This window comes from Lates calcarifer, linkage group LG6 (genome assembly GCF_001640805.2).
Source record: "Lates calcarifer isolate ASB-BC8 linkage group LG6, TLL_Latcal_v3, whole genome shotgun sequence".
NCBI classification, from domain to species: domain Eukaryota; kingdom Metazoa; phylum Chordata; class Actinopteri; family Centropomidae; genus Lates; species Lates calcarifer.
The window spans coordinates 8,398,056-8,414,978 of NC_066838.1; the positions used below are offsets into that span (position 1 = coordinate 8,398,056).

General features: G+C 40.8%; 1 protein-coding gene across 2 annotated transcripts in view; it reads left to right on the plus strand.

Annotated features, from left to right (window-relative positions):
- Nucleotides 1–1,588: 1,588 nt before the first annotated feature.
- prkar2aa (protein kinase, cAMP-dependent, regulatory, type II, alpha A) overlaps nucleotides 1,589–16,923 on the plus strand; it is a 43,046-nt gene continuing 27,711 nt past the window's right edge. The window contains exons 1-2 of one of the 2 annotated variants that reach the window (XM_018675086.2): nucleotides 1,589–2,266; nucleotides 3,178–3,461. In XM_018675086.2, coding sequence (XP_018530602.1) covers nucleotides 3,215–3,461 — 247 coding nt within the window. In that variant the 5' untranslated portion in view covers nucleotides 1,589–2,266; nucleotides 3,178–3,214. The remainder of the gene's footprint in view (nucleotides 2,267–3,177; nucleotides 3,462–16,923) is intronic. The other variant, XM_018675087.2, reaches the window with a different exon arrangement.

Genomic DNA, 16,923 nt, shown 5'->3' on the forward strand with positions numbered 1-16,923 from the left:
ACATGTGAATATTCATCTGTCACTTTCAGTAAGGCTTGGACTGCCAGTTGTTCATGTTCCTGTGGGTCCAGTGGGAAATCTTTCCACAGAAAAATGTGCTCCCATGGGGGGCACACAGACATGAGTCTTACTGTGAACTAATTACTGTACAGTAGGGTACGTAGAGCAGTGATTATTCATGACAAGGGAGAGCAGTAAGGTTCACAAGCTAATTGATAGAAGCAGTATAATCGACCTCCATCATCCTGTGAGACTTAGAAATGTCGTACCACGGATGTGGTTTATTTGGGGGAAAATCTTTTAACAATCTTCAATAAACAAGAAATCTTTTTTAAGAACATGTCATTTCTAAAGTTATTCTCCCAGCAGAGGGAGCCTGGGGGTCTGATTTCCCTCAGTGTTTGTTGGAAACAAAGACCCAGGGCCAATCAGAAATGGGTTCGAGGAATTAAATCTGGGCTCACTGTGGCCATGGCAACGGCTTTACCTCTGTGACATCTGAGGAGAAGAAATGGAAGAGAGGAGATGCTACATGGACTGTGATGGTGCTTAGCAAACCTCTCAGAATAGGTAGCTATAAATCCATCCTTAGTGACCCCCTGTTCCATTTAAGTCTGCTCATTTTTGCTGGGGAAAACTGACTGTAGACCTGGATTAAACCAAAATAAACAAGAGCAGGAGGACAGAGGGGGAAACAAGAATCATTAGTTATAATGTAGTGACGCTGTGTGTACAAAAATAGAAAATAGAAAAACAGACTGATTAATTCACTCAGATGAAAGACGATTTATGGGGGACACATGAAGGTTTGATATAAAAGTTCAGAGGGTAACAGTAGAGTATGCTGTCTTATCTGAACTAAGAAGAGCCTTGAAAGTTCCTTGAACTAAGGACAAAAAGGATGATGTATGGATGGTGGGTTAAGAAAGGGAACGAATGAGAAGTGAAAGCAAAGAAGGGAACTGGGACAGAAGAGAATCCCAGAGAGAGCAAAGGCTTTTCGAGAACAGCATTCTGTTGGAGACTTAGAGCTGTACCATGATGGGTGGACAGACAGACTGAGACTAGGAAAATATTTTAATATTTCAAAACATTTATTTTGCAATAAGCCCTTTCCTGTATATACATATATGTATGTATGTATGTATATATATATATATATATATATATATATATATATATGTGTGTGTGTGTGTGTGTGTGTGTGTGTGTGTGTGTGACTTTTTTCCTTTTTGTATCACACCACAGCCTCCAATACTCCTCTACTTGCAGTATTCTGAACACATTAGACAATTATAAATCAATTAATTGATGTTCCAGCACAACACATCTTCTCAGCCAGACATGTTGGCTGGAATGTGTTCCAGCTCTAATAATTTTTTATGATGTGATATTTCAAATTGACAAGGCCACTTCTGTGGGTGTGGTCCTTCTCAGAGTGTACTAATATGGTTCTGCCTTCGGTCCCGCCTCTACTCTACAACTATATCCTATTGGCTTGGCATTCTGAAGTTCTATTCTGATTGGTGGCGCTTTCTGTCAATCAATGTCAAGCGGTTTTGCTTTCTGACTAACCACGCCCACTCACGCTTGCCAGTGCCAGCGGTTCATCCTTGCGTAAAGACTGTGGACTGCCTCGCAGGGAGGGAGTAAACGTGTTAATTTTCAGTTAATTTTTGCAGGATTCTCTTGTTATAATTAGCCGTCACACTGTGGGAATAGCTTTAAAAAGCGTTTCCTTCGGTACTTCTGGTTGTACTTACTGGCGGTGTGGCGCGGCGCTGTAAACGCCGAGCTTAGGATTTGTCACCTGGCAGCAGCTGCTGGCTTACTTATGTCTTGAGGAGAGTAGAGTCGCTAGGTAGTTGCCAAAAGAAAACAGGCAGTTGCTAACAAGTACTTAGCAAGTCAACCAGTTAGCCTTGTCAGCTAGCCCGCTCTCTTTGCTGCCACAGCAAGTCCCACCCTCACCAAGTGCGTGGACGTCGTAAGAGGCTGCAGCGGTGAAGTCGAGTGCTTTTTCCTCTCAACTTAGCCAGCATCGCTGCACAGCTGGCTGGCAAGCTAAAAAAGCCGTCTAAACGTTAGCCAGGTAACGCTAACGTAAAATTGTTGGCTTAACGTTGTACAAGTGTCTTTTGTGGAGGGATACGGTCGCTACACTGGCAAAGAGACTGGCTAGAAAGAAGAGGCGAAATAAGGGAGAACAAGGAAGACACCGAGAAGGAGGGGACTGGCTAGTTTAGCCGGGGAGACAGAATCGCACGTAAGTGACACACTGTTGGTAACGTTAAGTTAGCTTACCCTACGGCTTACCGGTGCTGAACATTTTGCTGTGCTTGCATGGCGACGTTTATCCAGCCAGACACTTATCCGTGGCTTAGCCCTTGCAGCCAGTGCGCCATACTATACTGTAAGCTAACGGTAAAGGCTTCCTTGAAGGTGGCACACTAGCTAGCAGTGTAGCTAATGCCTGGTGGGTTAGAAAGTGAGACTGCAGCTCGACTACATTTGCTACAATAATTATGTGTTAGCTATCAGTAACTTTGATCGGTAAGTTTAGCCAAGTGTTCAGCTCGTCTGTGTGTGGATCGAAAAGAACTGTGAACCAGCTGGTGGACAGGAGAATTAGCTAATTAGCCGCTTTGCTAGCTAGTTCGAACCGGCCACCCACCTAAGTTGACAGCTCAGTTTCTGGCGATGCCAAGCACTGTTGTTACTGAAACACAACGAATGCCACTGGTTATCTGTCCACCCCATAGAAAATGTTAAGGTCATATCTGCTCTGTGCAGCTGTGGGAACTGTGTGTTCCTTGGCTCAACCTCAGATAAAGTGGCTGCTCAGTGACAGTGTCACACAGCAACGCTTCATGTAGGGCATTCCACTACCTTGCTCATAAATGGCAATGTGGTATCTGTTCGGCTGTTAAACTCGGTCATTTCCTTAGTTACCCAGGCTGTTCCAGTATGTTCCAGCTGTCATGCAGAGCTCTCATCTGTCACTCAACATACACAGGTCACACGCAGGCAAAGCGTGTGCTGGAGTAGTAAACGTCAAAGTCAGCTGTTGACAGTAACAATTAAGCCATCCATAATCACATCACAACAGCCCTGTATCAAAACACAAGAATGACTCAGTACCAAAACAAATTCTGACACATTTCTCTCTTTCTATAGATAGATAGAAAACACCGCCACCAAGCCACACACAGCCATGAGTATTGAGATACCGGTGGGGTTGACAGAACTGCTGCAGGGATACACTGTGGAGGTGCTGCGACAAAGGCCGTCAGACCTGGTGGATTTTGCAGTACAGTACTTCACCCGTTTGCGGGACACCAGAAGTCAGGATGGAGCCAGCTCTGGTGGCAAGACGGGGAAAGGAGTGATGTTTGATGGGGAGCCAATGCAAACAGAGTCCAATGGAGAGGATGACGAAGATGATGATTCTGACTTTGAACGTAAGTTGATGCTCTGTTGTTATGATTATCAGCTGTTGTGATGAACATGTCTGTGCAAGTAAAACTGGACAGAATGAGAGTGTATTTGTGTGAAAGAGAAAGAGCGTAGAGGTGAGCACTGAAGCCCTGTCACCGATAAAGTCAGAATACATTTCGTCTCTTCCTTAGAGATGGATTTCTCTAAGTGTGTGATAATTGACATATTTGCATACACACATTTGCTCTCAAAGCATCCCACTGAGCAGACAGTTCAGTAAAGCGGCCCTCATCTGCCACTCATCAAATCTAAGTCTTCCCCACTCTCATTTTCTATCTGGCTGTCAGGATCTGTAGTCAAATATTTTGTTATTTATTTGAACAACCAAGTTTAAAGACCATAGAGGGTCTCATTTTGTCAACTATAGCTTTCCAGTCAATGGCTATTGGTAAACAGCTTGTCTTTACCATTTTAATGTGATAAGTTTATTATACCAGTGTAATAGGTTCAGATATACAACCAGAGCTGGAATCTTTAGAAATGATTTTCACAATGAAACATGTATGTCTTTTTTTTTTTTAGCAGCAGTTTATTTTCATATTTAGGTTTAAGAATTCATATACTGCATAACCTTTGCTTTGTAGTTCAAACTATCAAGGTCCAAAACAGTACATTACTTTCAGCAGATGCAAAGCCATGCCTCTCTCACATCAGTCCCCTGTGTTTGACAGACTGGCAGAAGATGTAAGCCGCTCCATAGCTCAGCTCTCCTCTGTGCTACTGAGAGCAGCGTGGCCTAGATCACATCAGTGTGCTGTGGAGCCAGGGGCTGTTACCTTGTGAATGGGGGTTCTGTGTTTTCTCAATGAGTTGATCCACTGTGATGATCTGTGAATCTGTCATAGGCGTATCTTCTAAAACTCAAGTAACATTTTTATACTTGAGTGACAGAATCTCGCAATGCTTTTTGTGTGTGGAAATGTCAAATTAACACAATCCAAATGCATTGAAAGTAATGATTATAGTTTCACGGTGTGTCTCCTATCAGTGTAGGTAGCAGATACTAAAGCACTGATGGATTGTAACATCTAGTAGCAGGGTGAAAGAGTAAACAGCCATGAGTTTTGGAATTCATCTGCCTTGTTTCCTCGGACCCAAACATTATTTATAACTTCAGTTCTACTTCTACCCTGTATCATTTATGAGTTATATTTATGATGCCCCATATGCAAATGTTTATCTCTGCTGAAAGCAATATTGGCCAACTTTGTAGACTGGCACAAGCTGGCTCAGGGTAAATGGGGGATTACTGTTTCCATTTCTATGTTCACACAAGTGGAGTTTGGCTCAAACAGCTGTGACCTCAGCTGAAGGAACGGTGTGTGTGTGTCTGAGTACATGTGCATGTTATTGATGCATGCTTATTAGAGCAAACAGATGTGCTATGACTTGGATTTCACACCCGTTCAAATTCCATCCTGGTGACGGCATGAGGCAGTTCTTCCTAGTGCATTCTGATTAGAGATCAGTTGTTGAGCATTTACCATGCCTAGTCCAAGGTGGCAATAAAGGACAGGGAGCTGATATTGTTGTGCTGCAGGGTGGAGCTTTTGCCTGGATGCTTTAGGTCACACACATGACATCCATGACATTAGATTATCCAACCAGGCTTGTGTACATTGCCCCAAGGCATTCATTTCTGATGGGAAGAACACAGGCCTGTATAGTGAAAGACATCATGTGCTCTTGCCTGACCCTTTTGTAGCCTATAGGTATAAAGAGTACTATAATGGCACCAGTTCAACAGCAGATGCTCCAAAACAGTTTGATCTTGTGCAGAAAAGACCAAAATAACTTTTTAAAGCTCGGGATTGCAATACAGACATGGATATTCTTAGTTATTACCACAGGTGACGCATACCCAACCAGGTTTTATTAGTTTCAACCCTTGCAACACTGAACAGTCTACAGACAGTAAGACAATACAGTCACAGTGCTGGGACCATTAATGGCAGAATGCAAAGGCTTTACCTCAGTATGCGACTCATCCCAAAGCCCAAGTCAGTAAAACAGTTTTTCAGGATCCTGATGGCCAGAGGTTTTGAGACACTGACAACGTTCTTGGTTTTGTCTTTACTATGCTCTCTCCAGTGAAAGAAAAATGTCTATAAATACTAGTCTAGAATTTTGTTCAGAATATAAAATATTGTTTCACATGTTGTGTCAGTATTTAGATTGCACACTTTCTCTAAGAACTGACTTTGATGCATTCTTTTCAGGTTTAGAAAATAGTTCAGCTGAAGACCTTAGAAAAAGTAATTTTTTCACATTTAGAGCACAGCTTATTAAAAAAATATGACTGCCTTTGTCATATGGAGACCTACTGGAAGTAGGCCAATGACTAATTTTGGGCATTGACCCCTTAATTAAGAAATATGACCACTGTGAAATTTGTATAGAGTTGATAGAGATAGAGAGATGGGGTAGAACAGCGCTCTGTAATGGAGAGAGTGTTTTATTGGTCACATGATTAAGACTGAATTCGTTTAAAAAAAAAAAGCCTTGAGAGCATCAAGGTGAAATGCCAGTTATGTAACATGAACATAATCTGTATCTGTTGTATATAAAATTCTTGACACTTTTTGTTTTCTTTTATTATGCTACTTAGAGTTATGATGATTCACTGGTGTGCTCTTAGTCTTTCATTTGCTGCAGGAAATCGCTGTGTATGAGTGTGTCGGCTAAACGCCTAAAATGTAAATGAACTAGATAGCTGGTTATGTATTCCCATGGACAGCACAGTATACTCTTAAAACATGACGTCCTATTTTACATGCTTTTTTTCCCCGACTCTTGCAGCCTAAATCCACAGCAGGATCACTACACAGGGCTAAGCTGCTTAACAAAAGGAGATAGTGTTTTGAATACAAACTGTTGTACCTCCATCATATCTGGTGATGATGGGCAAAGGTTTTTTGAGTAACCCTTTTTGTGTTGAAGCTGAGCTTCTTTAAGAAAAGATAGATTGATGGATTAAAATAAACTCTGAATTCACAGTTGATATGTTTTGCTGAGCAGTGGACTGAGGCCAAAGCATGGGCTCTGCTATGAAATGTAAAAAGAAATGTTGTTGGACTAAAGCTGAGTGCTAAATATCAGGGTTTTCAATTTGAGTCACATGATTTGGTGGTGGTGGTGGTGGTGGTGGTGGTGTTAGGGAGATGAAGGAAGGTACAGGCTACAAAAAATGTGCAGTACAAGGGAGGTCTTCCAAATACATGCATGTTTTTTTTTCTTTTGAGTCATCCTGTCTAGTGTCAGTCTGGCAGTGTGTGTTCACTAAGAGAAACAGGAGGGAATGAATGGATACCTCTGTGACTGAAATGAGTGGGGCTTTTTATTAAAAGATGGATGGAGGGACAGATGAGTCCCAGGGATGATAATAGAAATGAATTAAATGTGTTTTTATAGGAAAGACAGCAGGGATAAAGAAGAGGTTATATGGAAAAAAAGAGGCTTAGAGGGAAAAAAACGCTAACTCTCAACACAACATGACAGTGCTTCGTAGGTAGATGATATATAACAGACTCTACACTTAGTTGTTCTTCATCCTGAACAGTGCAGTTTTTACCAGAGATGAATGGGAAATTTCAGCAGACCGTATTTATCAAGGAACTTTGGGAGATTTGCCTCCAAAACAACGTAATTTGTTTGTGGCAGTATTTTCTTCTTCCTGAAAAGCATCAGTCAGTATTTTCAAAATCCTACCTGTGTGTTGTGTTGATTATTTATAAGCACCGGTTGAAGTCTTAGGGAGACCCATAACATCAACAGAAGCTGGTAAAGTGTTTTCTTTTCATTGCGGCAGCCCCTTGCACCAGTAAGTGCAAATTTTCCCAGATGGTCAGTGTTTATCTTCTGTTGATATTAAACACTCCAGTAAATTATGACATAAGGCCCATTGCTTGGTGACTACAACCAAAACGCACTGTATCCTTGGAAATGGCCCTGATACATAGATACCTTTCTAAGCAGGGTATCTGCAAGTCCTAGAGCAATTTTAAAATAGTGATAATGATAAAAAAAAAAATCTATTCTCTGTTTTGAGTAATTTAGTTAATTTAATCATGTAGTTACTTAGAATACGCTCAGTTTTAACAGCCTCTCTACGTAGGTTTATGTACCAAAGAGACTATACAGAAAACATCAGTCTTTCTAACTTTACACTGAAATACATATCTTACCAAATCAGTAGGATTGCCATTGATGTTATATTAATGTTTAGCTTTTACTCATAATGATTTTATCAGTTTTGAGAATCCACTGTATCTACTTGTGTCCACTGTCATCAACGTGACAGTATCATGCTGCTGTAGATGCACTCTGAAGCTTTATTTATAGTTTCTGCGTCCACATGGCTGCAAGTGTCCACGTGATGACAGATTTGTCATCTGCACATGTTTGTGAGGGTCCACTCGCAGCCCAAAATTTGAGTCCATTCAGACTATACACGTCCATATATGCAGACCACAATGTGTTGGTGTGTGGAGCATGTAAACATGCCTATTGTGCGTTTGGTTGTCGTTAAAGCCTGGGGTTAATGTAGCCCCGGGCATGATTACGCACAACACGCTGAAATCCTGCCTGTCTGACCTCTTTCTGTCTCCTCCCTCACTCTGTCACCTCCTCCTCATTGTCGTTCTCTCTTATTTGGTTTCTGTCACCCTGACTCCCTCTCTCTGTCCCTCCCTTTGCCCCCTACTGTTTTGCTTTTCTCTGTCTGTTTCCCTCTTCTTTTCTCTTGCTGATCTCCCCCTCTGATATAGTAATGATTAAACTCAGTGTTTAGTAGATGCAGTAACTCATGACTGTCATCACATACAGAGAGAGTCATATATTTTTCTTGCATGAGTACTATTTTCTCTTATCTGTTCTGTTCTCATTTTCTCGTATGCTCTTCTAATTCACAGATTTTTGCCATTCAGTTCTTTACTCTTTACTCTCCATTCTTTTTAGTCTTTATTTTGCTTTGAGACTTTTTCCTTTCACTTGTGTGATAAATGGGCATTACACTCAGCCTCTATAGGCGCAAGTAATTAGTGCAATAAGCAGAGCTGAGATGTCCGTATTCATTATCCTGTGGGGCCTGTGTGTGTGTGTGTTTGTGTGAGCGATTAAAAGGGAGAGGGCACGCATGCGTGCACAAATGCCCATTACCGAGTGTGTACATTTGTATGTCTTCATAGGTCTGTGTTTGTGTATGAGTGTATGTGAGTGTGCGTGTGGCTGGTGTCAGTGCAGTGTTGTGCAACAGGTGACCTGATTAGCAGGCTGCAGTGTGTGTCCAGTGTGCTTTTAGCTTCCAGGCAAATGTAATGCAGCCTAGCATCCCTACAGAGACCTGCTGGACTGGCTGACTGACAGTGCTAAGTGGAAAAGCCTTCAGACGGCTCATACTACTCACTCTGGCTGTCCGACTGTTTTTTAATACAGAAACTGTCTCTCCTCCTGACTCGTCCTTTCAGGTCTTGCGGTCTTGCTGTATTTATATTTACCACTAACAGAAAAGTCAAAGAAAAATGATGCAGCTCATTTTGGCTCTCTGCCCAGTTGGCCGTCTTATCTGTGTATTTGTTAACTGGATTTGCTCTCTGCCTCTCTCTCTAAGTGCTTGTGTGCCTCTTTTTCCTTATATTTTTTCCTCTGCTTACCAAAGCAGCAGTATTGTCTGTTTTTCTCCACCTGTTGATCATCCTCTCTATTTGACTGTCTTGTCTTTTTGTTTTTGCGTCATTCCTTTGAAAGCCAGTCTGCTGGTTTGTCTACCTCCCTGCCTACCTGCTTACTGTCATCCTCCTTTGCTTTCTTATCATTTTGAGTGTCTTTCTTTGAATCTCTAGGAACCCTTATCTCTACCTTTCTGCTTGTCTGTTCTCTACCTCCCTCTTTCTTTTTCTGTTCTCAGTATCCTATCCCTCTGCCCGCATAATTCTGAACATGACTGTTTGTTTTCATATTCCTTTCTGTGTCTGTAGCAGTTTATTAAAATAAAGACCATGTTAGAAAACACAGCCAGTGATGACTAGAGACACACTATGTATTGTACAGCTTAGGTACTCAAGATAAAGAAAAACAACATGAAACAGTGCAGTGTAGAAGTTGAGTAAATGTATTTGTCAATTCTTAGGCTACAGTTCAAGTCACAAAGACACATTTTTAAACCATGGGCAAATAAAGCTTTGAAAGTCTGTGTCATGCTGTAGCCATCATTATCTGATCTCCATGTAAGGCAACATGTCTGTGAATCCACTAGGACATTTTTGTGGTTGACAAAAGGACACAAACAGAACAGTGTATTAGTTTTTTTGTCATAAGGATCCTGTTAGACTACCATAGTGGTAAGCGGGTCTTCCTCTGCACGAATACAAAGAGACAATACTGGGAGAAAGGAAAAACAAAAATACATACAGGCTTCTGAGCCTATGAAAGAAAACATTGAAATGGACAGAAAAATAACAAAACGGAGGACAAACCCCATCATGAGAAAGGACAGATGAGGCCATAGCAAAGCAGACTGTGGTCCAACCTGGTTTGCTTGTGTTTACTGATAGACATCATTTGAACTTTGGTACTTCCTCATTCTCTTTCCTAAAGCCATCTTTAGTGGCACTGCAGAAAAACGAGGAAGTGGAGGGGGTTTAGGCAGGCCTTTAGCAGCGGTTGTGCATCCTCCTCTCATGTCCCTGTTTGGAGTTCACAAGCCCCCCGCTCCAGCACACAATCTGTCTCAAGGACATAAATGTTGTCTGACTCTGACCACCGCCTCACCAATCCATTTCAAGCCCTCACTGACACTGCCTATAGAACCGGATGAAGTTCTGATATTAAATGGGCATAATTTAAAACATTTGTGTAAATTTATGTAAATTGCTCCAAGTGTTATGCTTCCTTTCTCTCTTTCTGTTGTCATTATTGCAACTTTACAAACCATTACAAGTTACCTCTCAGTTACCAGACATCATTGCTAGTTGGCAACAACAGGGACAAGAGATGAAAGCCAAATGGAGGTGAGCATATCTCCTTTGTATTTCTCAATATGTTAAGTTCCTTTACAAGTAAAACATTATCTGGGCATCTATGAGGGTGAAATTGTTTGAGGAAAAATGTAAAATATACTTTCACTACTACATTCAAATGAAGATGAACTTTGATACCTAAGTTTTTAAACAAGAGGCAGCAAAGAGATTTGCATCAAAGCCTTGTTCAAGTGGATGATGTTTAAAGAGAAACACTAAATGGCCGTGGACCCAAACTGACCTCCTGTTTCCCTCTGTATAGAGAGGGGAAGTGAAAAAAGTCGAGGGACATTTATGGTTTTGGGGATAGGGGAGATAGGATGCTTGAAGGATCACAGTGGAAAATGTTCTTTTAAAAAGACACTGTGTTAGTTTTTTTTGTGCTGGTATTAAAATCAAGTATTCTCAAATTGAATTTCAGCATCAGCTAATATGAAGTTGAACTTTTGCGAGAATCTTGGTGTGAATTCAGACACAAAAGATGTTATAGTACTTTTAGAAGATAAAATTACAAAAATTACAATTTCATTGTTGGCCAAATTTTAGCTGTAAAACTAACACTGGGCTGATACAAAACTTCTTCAATACTGGAAGTATGCCCATGTATTTTCGCTTCTCTCAGGAGGGAAGGAGGGAGTAGAGGGGAAGAAATGAGAAGGGCATGAGATAGGAGAAATATGTAGAAATGAAGAGAAAATGGAAGAGAAGAAACATAAAAGAGAGTATAAGAGGGAGGAGGAAGGAGAGCTGGGCTGGGATGTGGGAATCAATCTTCCAGTAATCAATGTGGCTTCACATTTGACTCACAGGGATGTAACGCAGACTTCAGGCCAAAGTTTTGGATCCTTAGTCCAGTAGTCCAATATTAACCCCATTAGAATAATACTTTAGCCCAAGTAAGGAAATATAGAGAATCATAGTCTGAGCTATGACCCTCCTTTGCAGGTTTCACAGCATTTTGTCACACATTCAGCAATCTAACTGCTTTACAATGCAAGCCAAAGAATTTCCCTTGCGAAAACACATCACTCTATATTTCTTCCATTGTTTTGTCATTTATGAGCACTCTTTGCCACTATTAAATTATCTGCAAGTATGCTTCCTGTGTGACCATTTTTCAAGTGGTTTGTCTTTCCTGTAGTCAACCATTGTTTAGTTTAGTAGTGCATGAAAAAAGCTGAAAAAAACAAAAGCTGAAAAATTATGGTATTATATTGGGTTTGAAGCTGAATACCAGAGGGAAAATAGGATGCTGTAACGTAATGTGGAAATGGTGGCCTTGTTCATTGAGCTAGTTGAAAGCCATGTATACAGCTTATAAATAAGCTCATTTAGAATAAGATCAATAGTTGGATCATTGCAGGCAATGTAAATATAGTCCGTGATTGGATTAAAAAATTTATCAGCCTTATAGCCTGCTTTATCAAGCCACCAGATCTTTTTAATTAAACAATGGCTAGCTACTCAACATAGTGGCCATAAGAATAGATAAACTTACCACCCACAGTTCTTGTTTGTCAGCGTTTCCCAGCCTAGCAATGTGAGATAAGAGTGAATTGGCCATGGTTTGGGGAATAGTGGGTTACTTAACATTCATTTTATCATTTTCTGCCTAGGTGGAGACTTGCACAAGGAAAGCTTGTGAAAACCGGTCACAGTTACTTTGGGTTGGTTGAATGGCTTTTGTGACAAAACATATGTCATAGTTTTCTCATTGTGTCTTTTCTTCCGTCGCCCTCTTTCACATTTCTGGTTGCTTTGTTCAAGACTCAGGCTTCAGAAACATTTAGATCTCTGCCATTTCAGAACACTGACGACCACATCTTTGTTTTTCCACCCATCTGTCTGCCAGTTTGCCATTGCATATAAGCCTTCACCCTTTTCACCCTGTTTCTTCTGAACCTACTCTCTCATTCTCGCAGTCCCCCTGTCTCCCTCGCACTGCATGTGTTGGTCTCGATGTACAGGCCCAATCTCATTAGACAAGATGGCTTAGAGGGAGAGGGGGTTATTAGAGAGGTTTAGCTGAACCATCTTTGGCACGGTAAGAAAGAGAGAATTAACAAGGGAGAGAAGTGTAGAGAAAGGAGGAAAACATGAATGAGAGGAAGAGATTGAATGAGAGAGCATCTAGTATGTTAGAGCCAAGATTAAATACCAGCCAAATGCAGTTAAATTTTGACTTAGGTTGCTGAGTTGTCTACCCTTTCAGCCAATTTGGCAGACAGGGTTTAGATATCATTTAGAGGTATTCTGAAAATGTGTGTCTAGTAAACTGTTTAAAGATGCTGTTGATTTTTGTAATTCCTCATTACCTGCCTTGATGTACACCTGTTTACTTCATAGAATGGTAGACAGACTGGTGAGAGACAGGCCTCAGGTGCATAGGTTGGTCGGTGGGTTTGTCGAACTTGCAGGCATCAAGCATTAAACAGATAGCCAGTTGCTACGGCCAGCTGAGGTTATCCATGTCCCTCAAGTGTCTGCACAGCAAAACATGATCATGCATTGGATTTCTGGGTAAAGAGAGATGTGATTGATCAGTTCCAACTCATTAATTTAGAGCTTCCTAGAAACCCAGCCTTGTGCAGCAGACTGAATCACAGCTTTTCAGAAAATGGGTCAGAGTGGAGAGATGGGTTGTGTTAAGGTGACAATGGCCGGGTTCTGGTATGGTATATATTGGTAAATTCTTAAAATAAGGCCATTCAAGTTGGTCAAATTAGCCTACATTTGCACAGATATTCATTATCAGGGTAAGGGAGTCATTTGTAAATATGGATTCAATTAAGAGAAGATACAGAAATGCTGGATGAAGTCAGTATCACTGGAAACATGGCGATTCATTTGTTTCGCCATTTGACCTCTCATGTTCAGAGTAATCATAGACCAGGGTGATAAATTAACTTTCATGTTCACCTGTGACTGTGGGGAGTGAACAAAAGAGTTTCCCAGCCTCCAGCTAGTTTAGGAAAGGGATGATGGTTGGTTTCCTGCCGAATTGGCTGGACAGACAGCTGAACAGACAAAGACCAGCATGTAGCTGGTGGTTTTATCACACCCTGCCTCAGACATCATTCTGACTTGTGAACTGAACAGTAGAGCACACGTGTGAAAATGGTGTATGTTTTATAAATTCTGCACCATTTCTGTAATTTCTTTGTTGCTTTTATTCAAGATGGTGGAGAATTTCTACACACTGCACTCGTATATGTGGTTTAGATCATATGCATGGTCACTGAAACCTACATTCTGCTTCACATTTACACACAGACAAACACAGGACTGCGAATGGGCTATACAAAGCACAGAAAATGGTCTTTCTTCCAGTAAGTTAATGACAAACCCCAAAACCTACCATCTATTTTCACTTTTTACTCTGCAGTGAGGAGGCTAGATAACCTACATTTAAAAAAGAAAAAGAAAAAAGATTAATCAAGGGCTAATTTTCATAGTGTGTATAGATTGCAGGTTTAACATGGCGCCCTATACTGGCACATCCATGGTCACCATAGAAACCACTGGCCTTGAAATTGCGCTCAACCAATCATTGCTGGAAGTAACCGTGACAGGCAGTGGCCTTGCCTAATCACGATTGAGATAAAGAAAGTCAGGAGGTCACTAGTAGTTCACAGCCCTCCCCTCTGTAACAACTATCTGTATCAGTATATTTGCATAGCCTTGATACGACTTTCATATCGGTGTCTTTGTATTGCAGTTCTGATAATGTCTGTTTGCGTAACCCTCTTATTATTTATCTTCTTAAAGGGCAGCTGCACTATTTGCTGTCAGTGAGGAATAAAGTTGTCATTGAGAGAGAGGCAGAGAGAAGGAGAGATGAAAACTGCAAGAGCGACTTGACACTTGTTTGCTCCTGCTGTTTAGGCTGTATATTTATAGTGCTTTGTATTGTATTAACTGCCATCCTTCCTGTACTAGCCGGTGTTACTTGAAATCAATTTAGCATGAAATACACTAGTTTGATCTTTTCACGAGACTCAAGTACCTGGTGACAGGGCGAATGTTATTGTTTTGTCTCTTTATGGCTGCAGTAATAGTCAGATTTAAAGTGAATGTACGTTTGCAAGTGTTTGTATACTTCGTTTCCATGGCACAGCAAGTAGTACCCATGAGCTACAAGTCAGATGATATTGCATTTAACGACCTAACTCTAAACATAGGCTTGAGAATGTGGAGGTTTGGAGTTCTTTTGTGACTGTAAATGGTCACGTAATGGGAGACCAGATTGGTGTTGTTTACGTTACACCCCAGTGGTTTGATGATAGCATGTTGCACTGTCCTACCCGCAGGCTGGCCACTAATGTTATTCTACAGTTTAAGGTTTTACCACCACTCAGGGCTTCTTAATGGGTCAACATTGTGCTGTACTTGTGTGTTGTGGGAAGCCAAAATGAATAAACTGTCCATCGTCCTGAGGATATGAAACATATTGCTCGACTTGTCGTGTGGAAAGTTGATGATTTAGACCCAGATGTTGGGGCCTGAGACATTGTAATTCATGTATTTTTTGCTTGCCTTTGCCACATCCCAGATCCATGTAATGTCTCTAGAGTGTCATCTCTTAAAGTGTGTGTTGGGACTCCAAAATAATTACAAGCCCACCTCTCCTGGGTTTTTCTCATGGCAAAAGAAGCAATATATTTTAACGAAACAAGCTCCTGGGGTTAGAGATGATAAATTATTTGATCAGTCTGACAGTGTAAATGTTGCAGAAAACCTGCAGCAGCCAGGTTCATAAACTCAGTGCTAGATAAGGTCAGATAAGGGATTCCTGTCATCCACATTCTGCAGTGTTACATTCTACAGGCGACAGGTAACAGTCCTCAGGTTCTGCGGGTTCATAATCATACAGGCTATCATTGATAACATGGTGGAGCCTGAGCAAAGATGTAGATTAGTTTTTTCACATGTTGAAACTATAGCCTCATATTTAAAATGTTAGCTGGTTTGAGCATACACCCCAGCAGTGGCACAGCTTTACTTTACACTGTGAACTAGCTTTGACGTAAGCACAAAGAAATAATGTTGGCCAGTGCCTGCTAGTTCTCTTCTCAAATGTGTCACTTCCAAAACTTTTTTTTTTTGGGAGGAGGCAACATGGCACTGAGAAGAAACTGCTTACTGCTCCCAATGAGAGAAGAAGTCTAGGAAAAGAAACCCACAAACAAACTAGCGTAGTCAATTATCTAGGTTGGTCTCTCCAATATTATTAATAAACAGAAAATAATGGATTATGACTTGGTGTTCCATGCACAGTAGTCAAGAGTTTTAGGTGTTCATTTGGTGAAACAGGAAAATCAACAGTCTTTCTGTTCAGGCAGTAATCGTAATCTGTAGGCGATAACAAACTGTGAGCTTACCAGGTTCAGTCTCAGAGCAGCACGTCCTCTGATGGAAAGTGGGATGGTCAGGTCAGGAATTAAAGGGTTAAGTAACCACTAGTATATTAAGCTGACGCTGAAAACTGGTCTTGCTGGTCTCTTGCTTTCCATTCAGCATTGCTTGTTTGTTTCATTTGTTTAATGTGTGGTGTCCAGTAATAGATATTACCCTCATTGTCACTTATGTTTCTTTGACTACAGTGACTGCTGGCCTGTGGGACTTTATGTGTGAAAGTATAGTACTGACACTATGAGGGTCACAGGGGGATTTCCAGTGACGCTAAATAAGTACTTTCTCATGGTGCTCTAATATACTTTGAAAAAGCCTCTGCTTAATGCCATGTGCATTTGTTTACTGTGATTACTGCTGCTGCCAAAGTATAAAACAGTAACCACTGTACTGATAATGTGTGAGCCATACAATCAGTGGAATTTCTGTTTGAATGGTGCGATAACTTTGATTACTCATGTAAACACCTTAATCAGATTATTATTATTATTTGCAAAGGGCGTAATCAAAATAAGCATAATTTATTCAGCAAAGCTGAGTTACATGCCCATTTTTATAGTTACTCAAGGTATGTAGACTGCTTAGACTGATTTTTTTTCCTTTTGTGTCTAAATTAAACCATGGACCAGGTGGTGTGTTAAAACACACATACACACCCCACTCGGACAAAAGCAAAGTAAGAGTAAAGCTTTTGTTCAAGTGTGTAAATTCATCAGCTGATGGTTAACACCAGCACCACCTTCCCTAAGTTCAATAAATATTCTTTAACCTGCTACACCTCCTTCCTTACATTTAGGCACCATTTGAGTAAAAATTTCAATGTAAAATTTGAAATAAATGTCTCACTGTTATGTACAAGGGTTGCTGGCACTGCAGATACCACTGAGAATCAACATCTCACTTAACAGCATTTTGCTTTTATTTCACTGTTCTTTTCATCTTACTTAAGCAAACCAACCGAAAATAAAAACTGTTGAAAACCACAGGCAGCCACTTC